Source organism: Hyla sarda, chromosome 12, assembly GCF_029499605.1.
Source record: "Hyla sarda isolate aHylSar1 chromosome 12, aHylSar1.hap1, whole genome shotgun sequence".
Taxonomy (NCBI): Eukaryota; Metazoa; Chordata; class Amphibia; order Anura; family Hylidae; genus Hyla; species Hyla sarda.
This window is the reverse complement of record NC_079200.1, coordinates 51,062,007-51,080,039: the sequence shown is the minus strand read 5'-3', so window position 1 is coordinate 51,080,039 and position 18,033 is coordinate 51,062,007. Positions and strand designations below refer to the sequence as shown.

The 18,033-nt window shown below is 42.5% G+C and overlaps 1 protein-coding gene across 3 annotated transcripts in view; it reads right to left on the bottom strand.

Moving 5' to 3' along the window:
- R3HDML (R3H domain containing like) overlaps positions 1–18,033 on the bottom strand; it is a 100,477-nt gene that overhangs the window by 37,739 nt on the left and 44,705 nt on the right. The window contains exons 1-2 of one of the 3 annotated variants that reach the window (XM_056547924.1): positions 15,229–15,325; positions 14,673–14,999 (exon numbers count right to left, since the gene is read on the bottom strand). In XM_056547924.1, the coding sequence (XP_056403899.1) occupies positions 14,673–14,933 (261 nt within the window). In that variant the 5' untranslated portion in view covers positions 14,934–14,999; positions 15,229–15,325. Of the gene's footprint in view, positions 1–14,672; positions 15,000–15,121; positions 15,326–18,033 lie in introns of those variants that run through there. The other 2 variants (XM_056547922.1, XM_056547923.1) reach the window with 2 other exon arrangements.

Here is an 18,033-nt window from a genome sequence, read left to right as displayed (position 1 = left end):
AAGTATCAAAGATACTGCATGTAAGGGTTATATCGGAGCACTGCCACAACAAAGGAATGTACATAAGTTAACAAAAATATATCGATTTATTTCATGTAACGCGTTTCAGGATCGGTCAGATCCTTTCTTCAGACTTGATCAAATGACAATCAATAGGCATATTAAATAGGGAAAAGGGAAGTGAAGTAACAGGTGAAAGGTCAATCGGGAATTACGTCACTAAATGAATACAATATATTACAATAAAAAAATGGAACAACATTACATAACTTATTTAAAATATTATTACACAGTTGTTTCCTCAATAGTTTCATTAAGACCCTCTGGCCATAAACAATTCAGTTTAAAAATCCAATAAGATACGATTTATCAGCCTCTGATATCTATTCGGGCAGGATTCGGAAATACTCTCTATAAGGCAACGTTGTAAACAGTCTGTTTTGTTATTATGAACTAGTCAGATGTGTCGGGATGCACTATGCAGCATGAATTTATTAGCAATATTATATCTATGTTTATTCATACGAGAACGAGCCATTTGGACAGTACTTCCTATATACTGCATGACGCATTTACACGTAAGTAGATAAATTACATATGAAGTTGAACAATCCAAATGTTCCTTTATATAGAACATTTCCCTTTCTCTATGAATCGATTACACAGAACTTTTGATTGGATTTTATAGTCGTTATCAGAGGTACAGTTATTTTGCAATCTTTGATACTGTATGGTATATTATTTAACCACTTGGAGTAGTGACAACTGTCATACCCTAAAAAACTATTTACCTCTACACTCTTAAATGCGTTTTACTGCAGATATTTTCATCAATGCCAAAGAAAACTTCCAGATCCAAAAATACAATACTCTCTTTAGATATATTGGGTGTAAAAACAAGACTTCAATCATTATGATTCAGGTGTGATATAAAAGATAGGGCTTCCTCCTCAGATCCTTTCCAAATGAAGAACAGATCGTCTATGAATCGTTTATAGTGCAAAATATGATCAGACATCCAATGGGACGGTGCGATGAACAAGCTCTCGAACAAACCCATATATAAAATGGCATAACTAGGTGCGAAGCGAATGCCCATCACACAGCCCCTCTATTGCCTATAGATTATATCATTAAAAGAAAAAATATTATGATATAGAATGAACCGTATGGAGTAAATAATAAATTGTGACTGTTCGCCACTCATAAAATCATCCAAATCTAAAAAATATCTAATGGCATCAATTCCTTTTTCTTCCAAAATATTGGAATATAATGCGCTCACATCAAATGTGAGAAAGAAACATTCAGTGCGATCTAATGTAAGATTATGTAATTCCTCAATCAATTGGGAAGAGTCCTTGAGATATGGTGGTAGTTCCATCACATACTGTTGAAGATATAGATCAATATAGTGTGAGAGATGACTGGTAATTGCACCAAGGCCCGAAATTATTGGACGACCCGGTGGTTTCTTAAGATTTTTGGGAATCTTTGGCAAATAATAAAATGTCGGAAGTGTATATTCTTTGATCAATAGAAAATCTTTCCCTTTCTTATTCAATAATTCCAAAGATATCGCAGTTTGTATCTGGTCTAATCCCCAACTACTGATTAATTTTTAGAGAATTTAGACCAGAACATTCTGATTTCGAAAGGTCAAAATTTTTATTAGGGGGATGGGGAGATTTTTCTAAAATCGTTACAAACCATAGCATAAAACGTCTCTAAAAAATTCCCCCGAAAAGTCAGGTGATAAAAAGAAGATTTTAGCTTTAAGTACAGGAACATCTGAAGTTGTTACAGCAGTATCGCTACCCGATGGTAAAAATCCAAACTCATTCTCATTTCTCAGAGGTTTTTCTCTTTTCTTGGATTGAAAAAAACCTACCTACAGCCGAAATCTTCTTTTCATCCCCTGACTTATCGGGGGAATTTTTTAGAGACGTTCTATGCTATGGTATGGTAACGATTTTAGAAAACGAAACTCCCATCCTCCCTAATAAATGTTTTAACCTTTTCGAAATCTGAACGTTCTGGTCTAAATTCTTTAAAAAATAATTAGGAGTTGGTGATTAGTAGTGTTGCTCGCGAATATTCGCAATTCGAATTTTATTCGCGAATATCGCATATTCGCGAATTTGCGAATATTCACAAATATAGCGCGATATATTCGTAATTACGAATATTCGTTTTTTTTTTTTTTTTTTTTTTTTTCACAGTACACATCACAGTGATCATCCCTCTCTGCTTCCAGCTTGTGTGGTGTAAAGAAGGCTCTAATACTACTGTGTGAGACCGGCGTGCGAATTTTCGCATGTGCGAATTTTCGCATATGCTAATTTTCGCACACGCGAATATTTACATATGCGAAAATACAACGAGAATATTACGAATATGCGAATATTCGCGAATATTCGTCCATATATTCGCGAATATTCGCGAATTCGAATATGGCCTATGCCGCTCAACACTAGTGATTAGACCAGCTGATAAGGGGGAGGGGAGGGGGCAGGGAAACAGTCATTTTAAATCATATGGATTATATTGCTGAAGCAGTACATATTTTATCTGATATTAATTACTATGAAATTTTACCTTCTGACCCTTCTGTTAGCTATTTTAAAGAGTATATTAATCTAATACAAACTGAATAAGAAAGAGAAAGATTTTCTATTGATCAAAGAATATACACTTACGACATTTTATTATCTGCCAAAGATTCCCAAAAATCTTAAGAAACCACTGGGTCGCCAATAATTTTGGGCCTTGGTGCAATTACCAGTCATCTCTCACACTATATTGATCTATATCTTCAACAATATGTGATGGAACTACCAGCATATCTCAAGGACTCCTCCCAATTGATTGAGGAATTACATAATCTTACATTCTCACTCTTGATGTGAGCGCATTATATTCCAATATTTTGGAAGAAAAAGGGATTGATGCCATTAGATATATTTTAGATTTGGATGTGGTGAACAGTCACAATTCAATTTTGTTATTGACTCCATATGGTTCATTCTAAATCATATTTTTTCTTTAAATGATATTATCTATAGGCAAACAAGGGTCTGTGTGATGGGCATGCATTTTGCACCAAGTTATGCCAATTTATAAATGGGTTTGTTCATGCACTTGTTCATCGCACAGTCCCCTTTGATGTCTGATCATATTTTGCACTATAAACGATTCATAGACGATCTGTTTTTAATTTGGAAAGGAACTGAGGAGGAAGCCCTATCTTTTATATCACACCTGAATCATAATGATTGGGGTCTTGTTTTTACACCCAATATTTCTAAAGAGAGTATTGTATTTTTGGATCTAAGAGTTTTCTTTGGCACTGATGATGATAATATCTGCACTAAAACGCACTTTAAGAGTGCAGATGTAAATTGTTTTTTAGGGTATGACAGTTGTCACTACTCCAAGTGGTTAAGTAATATACCATATGGACAGTATCAAAGATTGCAGAAGAATTGTACCTCTGATAATGACAATAAAATCCAATCAAAAGTTCTGTATAATCGATTCATAGAGAAAGGTTATCCTAAAAACATCCTGAACAATGCATATTAAAAAGTATTACAATCTGCCCAAACTGCAGGAATGAGGACAAAACTGGCAAAAAGAAAGAAAATAATACAAACATGGTATCAAAAAAACAAGACCAAAAGGCAAATAGCAATGCTTTCAGATTCAATTTTATCACTAATTTTAATTGTGCCACTGATCAGATTAGAGATGTCTTATCTAAACACTGGTCCATCATTTTGATGGATCTTATTTTAAATAAGACGGGGACACGGCGACAGCGATGGAGCGACATCCAGGGCAGCGGTGACGGGTCCGGAGCGGCGGGGACACGTGAGTATTACCTCCTATGCAGTTGTCTTCAATCTGCGGACCTCCAGATGTTGCAAAACTACAACTCCCAGCATGCCCGGACAGCCAACGGCTGTCCGGGCATGCTGGGAGTTGTAGTTTTGCAACATCTGGAGGTCCGCATGTTGAAGACCACTATTGGGTTCAAAATCTTTATTTTTTTTAGATTTTGCACCTATAAATTGGGTGCGTCTTATACGCCGGTGCGTCCTATAGGACGAAAAATACGGCAACAGAAACACTTATTACTAGCATTGAAAGTGAAAGTTTGCTAGTAGGTGAGTGACAAATCATTCCAAAAACATAAAAATAACCTCCAAATCTTTTTCAATAAAAAATATGTCTGGTAAAGGTGAGGAAGAGCGTAAAAAATGCTGCATCTAGGTGATTTCACACACCTCCCTGTATGGTACATGTGCGAGGTCTAAGTGTTGTGCTGGCTATGTGCACTAAAGTTTGTATTCGGTTTAGCCATTCTTATGCTTTTAAACTTATCCTCCGTGACCTACAACGCCAAACAGTCTTCCTCAACACCGCCTCATTCGCAACGTTCCAACACCATGGACCTACAATACACATATTGGACCATCTGTACCAGCAGCGCAAAGCCGCAAAAGACTTCCTAATGCAGCAGACAGACAATTTTTTTGAGCGCTGTCTATTAGCGTCTTATAGATAATAGGATTGCTAATCATTAGTACAAGTGATAATTCCACTCTTTCTATAGTTGACATTTGTCATTAATGTAGGCATGTGCGTAGAGAAGTTGGTTACTTCACCATGGTCTTATAAAGTCCTATATAGTTCTAAAAACTACGGCATGTATTGTCAGATATTGGAAGGCACCTTTTATTTATTTATTTTTTTTTTTTTTTTACAAAAGTCTACAATGAGCCATTACATACTTACATTGACCTCTAGATGTCCCCATACTTCCATACAGAAAAAAAACCAAAATGTCATAACACAATTGGTGCTTCCAAAAAATGGTCACCATAGGCCCTTTAGCCAGAATTTCACAGTATATCATTTCCCATCTACCTCATCTCTATGAAACGATTAGCTTTTTTTTAATATGACTTATAATGTTGAAAATACAACAAACAATGTATGATCAGGCTATATTGGCTTTACTTCTACCTGCTCCGCCAAAGGGGCATAATGGTCAAAGAACATGACAACGGTAATGGGAAACCTCACAGGGCTGAAAAATGTAATGGGCAATCCAATGGTATCCCTTCTTTAGTAGGTTTTACAGACCAAAAAATCTAGACAATGAGCAGTGCCCATGTCTGTCTCTAAAGAACCACATCTAGCCTTGGGCCATCAGTTGGGCCTTTTAGTATTTGATCTACATCCTGCACTTTACCTTAGTCTTCAGAAACCTCCTGACATCAAGACAAGATGCCAACTCAATATATATTTTTTTAAATGGGTACTCCTGTGGAAAACAATTTTTTTCATATCAACTGGCTCCAGAAAGTTAAAGAGATTTGTAAATTACTTCTATTTAAAAATCTTAATCCATCCAGTACTTATCAGCTGCTGTATGCTCCACGGGAAGTTCTTTTCTTTTTTAATTTATTTTCTGTCTGACCACAGTGCTCTCTGTAGACCCCTCTGTCCATGTCAGGAACTGTCCAGAGTAGAAGCAAATCCCCATAGCAAACCTATCCTGCTCTGGACAGTTCCTCACAGCAGAGAGCACTGTGGTCAGACAGAAAAGAATAACTCAACTTCCTCTGTTGTATACAGCAACTGATAAGTACTGTAAGAATAAAGATTTTTTAATAGAAGTAATTTACAAATATCTTCAACTTTCTGGCACCTACTGATTTAAAAAAAAAAAGTTTTTCACTGGAGTTCCCTTTAACGCTGTTTGAAAAGCCAAATTTAGGAGAGCGGAGGAACAACAAGACCTTTCACACACTCAGCTCTGTCCTGGAGAAATATACAGTACATCTATTAAAGTGACTCTGCTTAATTTGTGTCAGTTCCAACTATATAGATCCCACACAGATACCTACTACATCCAAAACCCAAGGAATGCAAATATTTGAACCTTCTAAAGAAATTCATTTCACAGATGGTTTCGGGTCAGGGAATGGAAACACCTGCATAAAACCTGAATAGTCATGTTAAAGCTTCCACACAGTTAGGACTCGACTGACTAAGCAATCCCTGTCATGCTTTGACTAGGGTCATGTTCAAAGTAGTTGTTCAGATTTAGAAAAAAGTGGTCTATTTATTCCCCCCCCCAAACAGTGTCACTCTTGTCTATGGATATCCGGCATTGCAGTTTCAGAGATCAGAGGTAGTTCCAGTACCTGGAAGCATATTATACAGTAAAAGACGCTGTGCACATTGGTATACATATGTGTAGGAAAAGATTCAGCCTAACTATTAATGTATTCATATAAATCTGTTTCCACTTAGGAGGAGTCCAATGGGCCATCGTACTCTGTGGCTGTATAAGGGGGCATACAAAGAGCTGTCAATCACTTTAGGACTATCCACAGAGACTCCTAAGCCCAGAAGGAGCATAGGTTTATGTGAGTAAATACCGTATTTATCGGCGTATAACACGCACTTTTTAGTCTAAAATTTTTAGCCTAAAGTCTGTGTGCGTGTTATACGCCGATACACCCCCAGGAAAGGCATGGGGAGAGAGGCCGTCGCTGCCCGCTTCTCTCCCCCTGCCTTCCCTGGGGTCTAGAGCGCTGCTGTCGGCCCTTTTCACCCCCTGGTTATCGGCGCCGCTGCCCGTTCTGTCCCCCTGACTATCGGTGCCGGCGCCGATAGCCAGGGGGAGAGAAGGGGCAGCGGCACCCATTGCCGGCGCCGCTGCCCCGTTGCCTCCCCCCATCCCCGGTAGCATAATTACCTGAGTCCGGTCCGCGCTGCTCCGCTGCTCCAGGCCTCCGTCGTGCGTCCCCAGCGTCATTGCTATGCACGGCGCGGCGCTCTGACGTCATGCGCCGCGCCGTGCATAGCAATGACGCCGGGGACGCACGACGGAGGCCTGGAGCAGCGGAGCAGCGCGGACCGGTGCATTGCCGTGGAATGAGATTTGCCATAGAATGAGATGGTCCGCCTCCATCACATCCTATTGGCTCTCTCTTGTCACGTGACATATTTAAACGTCACGCATCGATGCGCACAGCAGTGTCAATTTGGCTATCACAGGGAGAGGATCTCCTCACCCTGTGATAGCTGAAGCTGTACGGAGCTCTCATGGCCTCTGTGGCCCGACAGAAGTTGACACATGTACGCAGCTCATACGGCTGCCTCATATACATTTACTGTTGATCCACAGCGCTATCGGGATCCCGATGCCCGATGGCGCTGTCATCAGTGTGCGTCCCCGCGAGCGCCCCACGCCCGCAGCTCTACTCCCCGTCCTCCGCCCCCCGCAGCTCTACACCCCGTCCAGAAAGTAGAGCATCGGGCGCAGGTTAAGTTATTCGCGTAGTGCTGCGCATGCGCAGTACTACTTTACCTGCGCCCGATGCTCTACTTTCTGTTCCCCGCTCCCTGAGCGTTAACGGGACGGGGAGTAGAGCTACGGAGGGACGGGGAGTAGAGATGCGGGGGACGGGGAGTAGAGCTGCGGGGGACGGGGAGTAGAGATGCGGGGGACGGGGAGTAGAGATGCGGGGGACGGGGAGTAGAGATGCGGGGGACGGGGAGTAGAGATGCGGGGGACGGGGTGTAGAGCTGCGGGGGACGGGGAGTAGAGCTGCGGGGGACGGGGAGTAGAGCTGCGGGGGACGGGGTGTAGAGCTGCGGGCGTGGGGATCCTGATGACAGCGGCATCGGGATCCCGATAGCGCTGTGGATCAACAGTAAATGTATATGAGGCAGCCGTATGAGCTGCGTACATGTGTCAACTTCTGTCGGGCCACGAGAGCTCCGTACACCTTCAGCTATCACAGGGTGAGGAGATCCTCTCCCTGTGATAGCCAAACTGACACTGCTGTGCGCATCGATGCGTGACGTTTAAATATGTCACGTGACAAGAGAGAGCCAATAGGATGTGATGGAGGCGGACCATCTCATTCTATGGCAAATCTCATTCCACGGCAATGCACCGGACTCAGGTAATTATGCCACCGGGGATGGGGGGAGGCAACGGGGCAGCGGCGCCGGCAATGGGTGCCGCTGCCCCTTCTCTCCCCCTGGCTGTCGGCGCCGCTTCTCTCTCCCTGGCTATCGGCGCCGGCACCGATAGTCAGGGGGACAGAACGGGCAGCGGCGCCGATAACCAGGGGGTGAAAAGGACCGACAGCAGCGCTCTAGACCCCAGGAAAGGCAGGGGGAGAGAAGCGGGCAGCGACGGCCTCTCTCCCCCTGCCTTTCCTGGGGGTATATCGGGGTATACATGCGCACACACGCACCCTCATTTTTTCATGGATATTTGGGTAAAAAACTTTTTTTACCCAAATATCCGTGGTAAAATGAGGGTGCGTGTTATAGGCCGGTGCGTGGTATACCCCGATAAATACGGTAGCTAATTATAATGAATTTTTTTTTCTCAAAAAAAATTTAAAAATAAATAAAAAATAAATAAAATAAAATACTGACATCATTACTCCCAAATTTAAAAAATATATATTGTCATTTAGAGTATTTATTTGTAGAATATAACTCGTTAAAATCACGAATATCAAATAATATAAAGAAAACAAATTCATATTCATTTCTCTATAACAAAATACTAATGTTTCAATATTTGGTGACAAAAACAGCCAAAATGCAGTAAAAAGGTCAACGTTTTTACAGAGATTTGCACGCATGCGGTACAATATCACCATGTATACCACAATGTTGAAAAACTGAAAAAAAAAAAAGGCTATGTGTGAATATAACTTTGGGAGAAGTGTGTGACTACTACATAATAATAAATATTTATTTATAAAGCACCAACATATTCGCAGGGCTTTTACATCACTCAAATCCGTCCCTGTCCCCCTTGGGGCTCATAATCTAAATTCACCTATCAGTATGTTTTTGGAGTGTGGAAGAAAACCTTGTTGCCTTGTAGCAGTGGGGCCCTGGGTTCGGTGGTTAGCATTGTTACCTTGCAGTGGGGGGGCTCTCTTGGTTTAGTGGTTAGCATTGTTACCTTGCACTGGGGGGGGTCTCTTGGTTTAGTGGTTAGCATTGTTACCTTGCAGTGGGGGGTCTCTTGGTTTAGTGGTTAGCATTGTTACCTTGCAGTGGGGGGTCTCTTGGTTTAGTGGTTAGCATTGTTACCTTGCAGTGGGGGGTCTCTTGGTTTAGTGGTTAGCATTGTTACCTTGCAGTGGGGGGTCTCTTGGTTTAGTGGTTAGCATTGTTTCCTTGCAGTGGTGGGGCCCTGGGTTTAGTGCTTAGCATTGTTTCCTTGCAGTGGTGGGGCCCTGGGTTTAGTGCTTAGCATTGTTTCCTTGCAGTGGTGGGGCCCTGGGTTTAGTGCTTAGCATTGTTTCCTTGCAGTGGTGGGGCCCTGAGTTTAGTGGTTAGCATTGTTACCTTGCAGTGGTGGGGCCCTGGGTTTAGTGCTTAGCATTGTTTCCTTGCAGTGGTGGGGCCCTGAGTTTAGTGGTTAGCATTGTTACCTTGCAGTGGGGGGTCTCTTGGTTTAGCAGTTAGCATTGTTTCCTTGCAGTGGGGGGTCTCTTGGTTTAGCGGTTAGCATTGTTACCTTGCAGTGGTGGGGCCCTGGGTTTAGTGCTTAGCATTGTTTCCTTGCAGTGGTGGGGCCCTGAGTTTAAAACATATATGCTGAATGGATACGACAGATGCTTCAGGCAGGAGAGAAGGAGATGAGGATGCTAGTATATAAAATGCCCACGCCCCCTGACGAAGCCATTGTAGCGAAAACGCGTTTGGGGTAGGAGGTGAGAGGTGCCCTTCATGTGCATTGGTTATGTATACTAATTCTTGATTTTGCCATGTGTGTAGTTTACTTTATATTCTCATGCACTGTAATGCTGGTGACATTCCTGTTTGTCCTATTCTTAGGTTTACACACAGTATGTATTAAATGATTACTAGGGATATGTCCCCATTTTAGGAATTATTCCTTTATATACTAGCATCCTCATCTCCTTCTCTCCTGCCTGAAGCATCTGTCGTATCCATTCAACATATATGTTTTTTAATGTATGTTTTTAGATTTTGTGATAAACCAATAAAGATTGTTTCTTGTATTTTCCTGTATTCCTATTGTAAAATATACATATTGGGGGACAGTTATCATTAGGTGTCTATTGTAGACACAGATCTTTACATTGTTTGTCTAATTTACACTCGTGCTCAAAATTTACATAAGTTGTGCACGTCCTTTGATGAATTTTGTGCAAATATAGAAACGCCCCCCCTCGCTCTACCGTGCACTCCTTCCCTACCTCACACTTCACAGAGCTGTGGCATTTTCCCGCGGTACACTGCTCACATAGCTAGAAGTGTCTGAGCAGCAGTGTGTGCTGAACAAAACTCTGCCCAATAGTAATATCATAAATCTTTATAAGGGTACGTTCACACAAGCGGATCCCCAGCATATTTTACGCTGCGCATCCGCTGCTGACCGCTGTATGCTGCCTGTACATGTGCCTGCTCGGATCGGCAATACGCCACTTCGAGCAGACACACTGCGATGTGCAAGTCGCAGCGCGCATGCTCAGTATACTCGCACATTGTGGTGGCTCTCGGCCTAGCTCATAGAGCAGGGGGAGCGGCCGTGGTGTGTGCGAATACACCGCGCATGCGTGGCGACTCACACATCGCTTCAGTGTGTCTGCTCGTAGAGGTGTATTGCCGCTCCGAGCAGGCACATGTAAAGGCACCATACAGCGGTCCTTCAGCGGCAGATCTGCAGCGTAAAATATGCTGGGGATCCGCTCGTGTGAACGTACCCTAAAGTAAACAGAATGTCCGGGTTAAAAAATATGTAATTTTGCTGAACAATCTGTCCCCTTACCTCTATATCAGTGTGTACCAATGAGAATGCCTCCAAGTGTTGCAAAACTTGGCATGCTGGGAGTTGCAGTTTTGCAAAAGCTGGAGGCACCCTGGTTGGGAAACACTGTGTACATGTACCAGAGCTTAGTGTGTGATCATGTACATGTAGCAGAAATTAGTGTGCGACATGTGCATGGAGCAGAGGTTAATGTGTGATTATGTGTAAGCATGACCACGCACACACTCAACTCTGCTACATACACCTGATCCCACACTCAGCTCTGCTACATACACCTGATCACACATTCAGCTCTGCTGCATACACACACTCACACACTCAGCTCTGCTGCATACACAATCACACACTCAACTCTGCTGCATACACACAATCACACACTCAGCTCTGCTGCATACACAATCACACACTCAGCTCCGCTGCATACACAATCACACACAGCTTTGCTGCATACACACAATCACACATATACATAGACCTAACAGCCGTACCTCCTTCTCCCTCCCATCACATACAGTGGTATTCTTAGGGCTCGCTCACACGGCCGTCTGAATCTGTTAATAAATGCCCGTCCTGCAATCCATTTGATCATTTTTAAATGGGTTGCAAACAGCTGTAAAATAATCCCATTGATGTTTATCAACCGTTTGCACATGTTTGCTTCCTGTTCAGTTTTTTTTTTTTTTGGACGGGAGAAAAGACGATGCATACAGTATTTTTTCTCCCGTCAAAAATAACGGAATAGAAATGGATATTATAAATTTAATGTTTCCATTTGCCCCCAGTTTATAATATCTGTTTCTGAACTGTTATTACTTCAGAGCATGCTCAGAAGAGGTCACATCAGCAGACTCCTGCAGTGCTGAGGAACTAATACTCCCATCATGGAACAGACTCTTTTCCATGATGGGAGTAGTAGTTCCCCCAGCTGCCGGTGGCTGGGGAGGCTACATTACTGTTTGTACTACTACCGAATGTGTTCCATGTTGGGGGTAGTAGTACAGGGGATAAGGGATTGATCGTGCTGGGTCTCACTTCTGAGACCCAATGTGATCAGCAGTTATAAAGCAGGGGAGCAGGCGACCTGCTCCGCTCCCCTGCAATGTATACACTACTGTGTAAACTATAATTTTGAAATCCGCTGCCGGGAGCCCTAAATGGCTGGCACCGAGGAGCCATTCAGGGCTCCTGGCAGGGTTTTTAAACTACTACTTTGACCCCCAAATGTATGCCCCCATGAATATTTATAATAATTCATTGGCCCCAGTGTGTTTATAATAATTCATTGGCCTCAGTGTGTTTATATTAATTAATTGGCTCCAGTGTCCTTATTTCCCCTCCCCCTGCCTGTTCCTCATCTTCTTGGAGCAGGGCAGCAGCAGGACATGTCGGGAACCGGCGGCTGTGAATGAATGAAGCCGACATGTCCCGCATGTAGGCTTCATTCATTAACAGCCACCGCTGCCCGACATGTCCCCGCTGCTGCCCTGCTCGTGGCGCAATCAGCGAACCACCGGGACATGTCTATTTTCTGCTGCTCATCACTCTCGGGTACGGAGATGAGCAGCAGAGAATAGACATGTCCCAGCTCCAGGAAGATGAGGAGCAGGCAGCAGGAGGCGAAATAAGGACACTGGGGCCAATGAATTATTATAAACACACTGGGGCCAATGAATTATTATAAACACACTGGGGCCAATGAATTATTATAAACATACTGGGGCCAATGAATTATTATAAACACACTGGAGTCAATGAATTATTATAAACACACTGGGGCCAATGAATTATTATAAACACACTGGGGCCAATGAATTATTATAAACATACTGGGGCCAATGAATTATTATAAACACACTGGGGCCAATGAATTATTATAAACACACTGGGGACAATTAATTATTAAAAACACACTGGGCCAATGAATTATTATAAACATACTGGGGCCAATGAATTATTATAAACATACTGGGGCCAATGAATTATTATAAACACTCTGGAGCCAATGAATTATTATACACACACTGGGGCCAATGAATTATTATAAATATGCATGGGGGCATACATTTGGGGTCAAGCTAGTAGCTTAAAAACCCCACCCCACTTTCATTTTGAAATCCCCCGCCGGGAGCCCTGAATGGCCAGCACCAAGGAGCCATTCAAGGCTCCCGGCGGGGGATTTCAAAATGAAAGTTTACACAGTAGTATATACATCGCAGGGGAGCGCAGCATGCCACCCGCTCCCCTGCTTTATAACTGCTGATCGCATCAGGTCTCATAAGTGAGACCCAATGCAATCAATCCCTTATGCCCTGTACTACTACCCCCAACATGGAAAAGACTCTGTTCCATGATGGGGGTAGTAGTACAAACACTAATGTAGCCTCCCCAGCCACCTGCAGACTCCTGCAGCCAGGGAACTACTACTCTCATCATGAAAAGGAGTCTGTTCCATGATGAGAGTAGTAGTAGTAGTCTGGCTGCAGGAGTCTGCAGGAGTCTGGTACGTGTGCTCCTTGATGTTCCATATTTGCGTAAACAATTTCGGCAATGCCCAAAGTTTGACAGTGTAAACAAACCTTGCGCAGGTAATAAATTGGAGTCAGGCTTGCCTTCTACAAATAGGCCCTTATTCCACCAGTCCTGTCTACAAGCAAAATCCAGCCTGTTTGCCTACCCTATAGTCCCGTGCAAAGATTGAATGAACTCTTCAGAAAAGTTGCCCAAAAAGGGGTAGCAGTAAAGGGAAGTTATACAAGGGCGTCATTGTGGATACACTCGATGTCATTTTGCTTCAGCTCATGTTATCAGTGCCTCACCTGTTAAGTCAGGGGAACTTTTCCTTGATAGGCCTTTTTAAGTGTCATGTTACAGCAAAAAGTAAGTGGAGTGAAGCTGTACATTTTTTGTGTAAGGGAACAGCTTCATTTGAAAAATGTGTATGTGGGGACACAGAGGTAATAGGGGTCAAAAACATTCAGCCAAGGGACATTTACCAAAAGGGACTACTACCCTCATCATGATCGTGATTACAACATTAGCATTGTTGTCTTGCAGTGGTCGGGCAGTGGGTTCAGTGGTTAGCATTGTTGCCTTGAAGTGGTTGGGCCCTGGGTTCAAATCTGATCAGGCCAATATCTGTATGAAGTTTGTACAGGTTTCTACCCATGCTCTAAAAACATATTAATGGCTTATTTTGGAATTTAGATTGTGCCAATGGGAACAGGGACCAATTGGAGTGAAGACAATCTCTGTTGTGCTGCTGAACATGTTGGTAGTATATAGAAATAAATTATTATACATGACATGTGAGTGAAAATTGTGCATCGCCATCTAGTGGTCAGATGTGGAACCACAGGGGGAAATTTATCAAAACCTGTCCAGAGGAAACGTTGCCCAGTTGCCCATAGCAACCAATCAGATTGCTTCTTTCATTTTGCAGAGGCCTTGTTAAAAATAAAAAGAGAGCTGACTGGTTGCTATGGGTAACTGGGCAACTCTTTCTCTGGACAGTTTTTGATAAATCTCCCCTACAGTGTTTTATCTAAGATGTTACATACATGGGATCCACTGGCACTCTTTCTGGAAAAAACAAAACAAAATTTTTTTCCTAATCCCAGACCATCATTACAATACTGTTATATATTTTACATCTACTGAATTGATACAATATTACAGATGTAGCAGTGCTGAAGGCCAAAAAGCTGTCTATAGCTTCTAATTACTGCCTTGTAGTATCTTTCAAATGACAAACATAGCACAGAGTCACCTCTGCTACATGGGTTGATGTTTTGCATCCTGCCCAGGACTGTGCACTTACCATGTATTCCATATTGGCTGCTGGAGGGAAGACTTTGGAGCGCACCTGGTTATGATAGTCCAGCAAGGCGCTCATGTCGCGGGGAGATATGTAACGTTTCCTCCTGTTTCTAGGAATCCCGATGCCAAACATGAGGTCAGTGTCAGTGCTGTTGGAAGGATGCAGCAGTTCGGTAGCACTGGCCAGCACAAAAGAACTGGAGAGCTGTATAATCCACAAGAGCAAGCCAGGGAGGAAGGGATGGATGTGTATCAATGTCATGTCTGTGCTCTGGAGGACGCTGTAGCTACCGATCACTCCTCACTTCTCTCTTCCCAAGACTTTTTCCTAGAAATAAGAAATCTATTACTCCACAAATTCCTTCTTGGTGACTGTACTCTTATACTGTCTTTATAACATATTTCTGTAGTGAAGTTCTATATCAATATAGAGAAATGTAACTCCAGGACCTGTGCAAGAATTGTAGAAACCCTCACTCTTCTTATGTGGCCAAGAGCCCCCCTTTGGGCAGCAGTGTTGGTTACTGCTGCCACCTCTTCACCTCCTATAGCTATACCTGGCCTAGACAGCACATTTTCTGCCATTTTGCACATTCGTCATCTTCTCAGTGTTGAGACCCTCTTAATCGATGGTTATACCCGGGAGAAACGTGCAGCTGCGTGCTTCACTAACCGGCTACAACCTTATATTGAGGACATGCTGTGGGAGTTGTAGTCTTGCAACAGGTAGCAGGTGGATTATAGATGTCCTGATGGGTGAGAGGAAGGCTGTGGAGCGCTCACCGGTGTGATCTAAACTTTTGAAATGTCTGGACAACATGTCAAATATTTTTTAGAAATAACACTAACACTTAAATTGACAGTAAGGCTTTAAAGTAACAGCATTTTTCCCCCTAAAAATACCCCAACAAAAGTGTCCAGCCTAATAAAAGTCCTAAAGTACACTTACTTTACCTAAACGATGTGTTTATTCACCCATGATGCAATGCATTTCACAGATAGAATGCTTCATCAGGCCTTCATCTATCTGTGAAACGCGTTGGATCATGGGTGAATAAGCGAATCCTATCCTTGGTTGTGTGTCCAGTGCCCTTTCACTCCCGTTGCTGTTTGGATCAGACATGGAGCGGCTGCAGGCACTCATACATTCATGCTGTTTCCATTGTTACACTTGTTGGAGTGTGACTGAATTGGGTAAGCGTTACTTTTACTTACCTGCACGAGTCTCAACGATATTACACCATGGAGGGCTGTCTCTCCTTTGTTTTAACTTACTCTACCTGTCATTGTTCAAGGAGTGACTTGAAAACTTGCAAATTTTGCTCAAAAATGTATAGCCAACTTTTTTTGGCCTGCCTAAACTACATAATACAAGAGGTTATTGTTTTGTGTAGCCTAAGATATACGTCTTGAGTGTCATATTTGCTCCTGTCTATACGGTCCCATAAGAGCATTTGTAGACCTTCATTTTTTATTAGAATTTTTAGCAATCTTTTTTTGTGTCCAGAGGTTCCCTTAAAGGGGTACTCCGCCCCTAGACATCTTATCCCCTATCGAAAGGATAGGGGATAAGATGTCAGATCGCGGGGATCCCGCCGCTGGGGACCCCCGGGATCTCAGCTGCAGGACCCACCTGTTGCGGCTTCCGGCTCTCATCCTAACGCCTCACGACCACGGTGACGTGAGATCGTGACATCACGACTCCGCCCCCGTGTGACGTCACGCCCCGCCAACACAATGCAAGTCTATGGGAGGGGGCTTGATGGCTGTCACGCCCCCTCCCATAGACGTGCATTGAGGGGCGGGACAGGACCTCACATGGGGGCGGAGTCGTGACGTCACGATCTCACGTCTCCGTGGTCGGGAGCCGAAGCCTCCAGCGTTTCCGGAAGCCGCAACAGGTGGGTCCTGCAGCCGAGATCTGACATCTTATCCCCTATCCTTTCGATAGGGGATAAGATTTCTAGGGGCGGAGTACCCCTTTAAAGGCGATTTCCCAAGATATTGAAACTTGGCACTTGCCAGTATTTGATCAGTGGGGGTCTGACTGCTGGAAAGCCCTCTTATCAAGCGATCACCCTGTGTGAATAGAGTAGCAGTCAAACAGGCACACTGCTACTCCCTTTCCTCTTCATGGAATTGATGGAGCTAGACCAGTACTGCACTCATCTATCTTTTGCAGTTCCACAGCGAGTGAATAAAGCAGGAGCGTACATGCACAGCCACTGCTCCTTTTACACAGGTAATAAGGGACCCCTGTTCTTGTGTTACAACAGGGTCCCAAGGTTGGACACATACTGTGGATAGGCAATAAATTGTAATAACCCCTTTAAAGTCTAATAGGAAGTATTAAGCACACTACATGCAAAGAGCTTTTGATTTTGCTGCAAAAATAGAGTGTGCAATCTGTATGGGATGTGACTGTTGCGCAATTTTAAATTACCAAATGTTGGAGATAGAAGGTGCAACATGACAGTCACAGTTGCTTTGTATCTTTATTACAGACCATAGTATAGTATGTTTTCATTATAATCATTAGCATGTTACTATCAAATTATTACATATATACATCTATTATACCATTCTCATACAAATATTAGAATAGAATAGACTTTTTATACTGAATATAACAGTGAGTTTTTAGTATTACATTACATCTGCAATACCTTATAATTGTTATCATTATTAATAATACTTAGATATTCTATCATGACATCAATAGTTGAAATACTGTATTGTAAAAATGTTCAAATTACACTTATCATCTCTATATTCACTAGCTTTTTTTTAAGCATAGAATACACAATAAAGTTGAAAAACAAAATTAAAATTAATATCATAAAAAATTTAACATGTAACAAACAACTCATTCAGTGACATTATGGAATAAAACCAATCCAGGAGAAAAATGTAACAAACTAAATGAAATAAAAACTAGAAATCAATCAAATGATTTCATGAATCAAAATAAACTCTCTAAAAGTATTTATCATGTTATTTTTTCCTAAAAAAAAATACAGTTTATTTATTTATTTTTATATTTTGTTTTTCCATTTAAAATGTTATTTTAACGTCTAGAAAATCAGGTTGCTAGCCATAAAAGAATCAGTAAATGACAGTATAAGAAATCTATAAAATATGAGGAGCTGCAGACAGGCGTAGTACAGCAGAGTCATCTACATACCTGAATCAGTGAGTCAGGAACAGCTGAGAAGTGTTAGCAGCAGCAGCACTGGAGGATTGACCTCAACAAGTAACCTGCTCATCCACTAGAAGCAGAGAGAACTATGACTGGGGCAAATCCTACAAGTCTTTGATGGCATCTGCAACTGAATCTGCATCTTAACTCTTCCCCCTCGGGG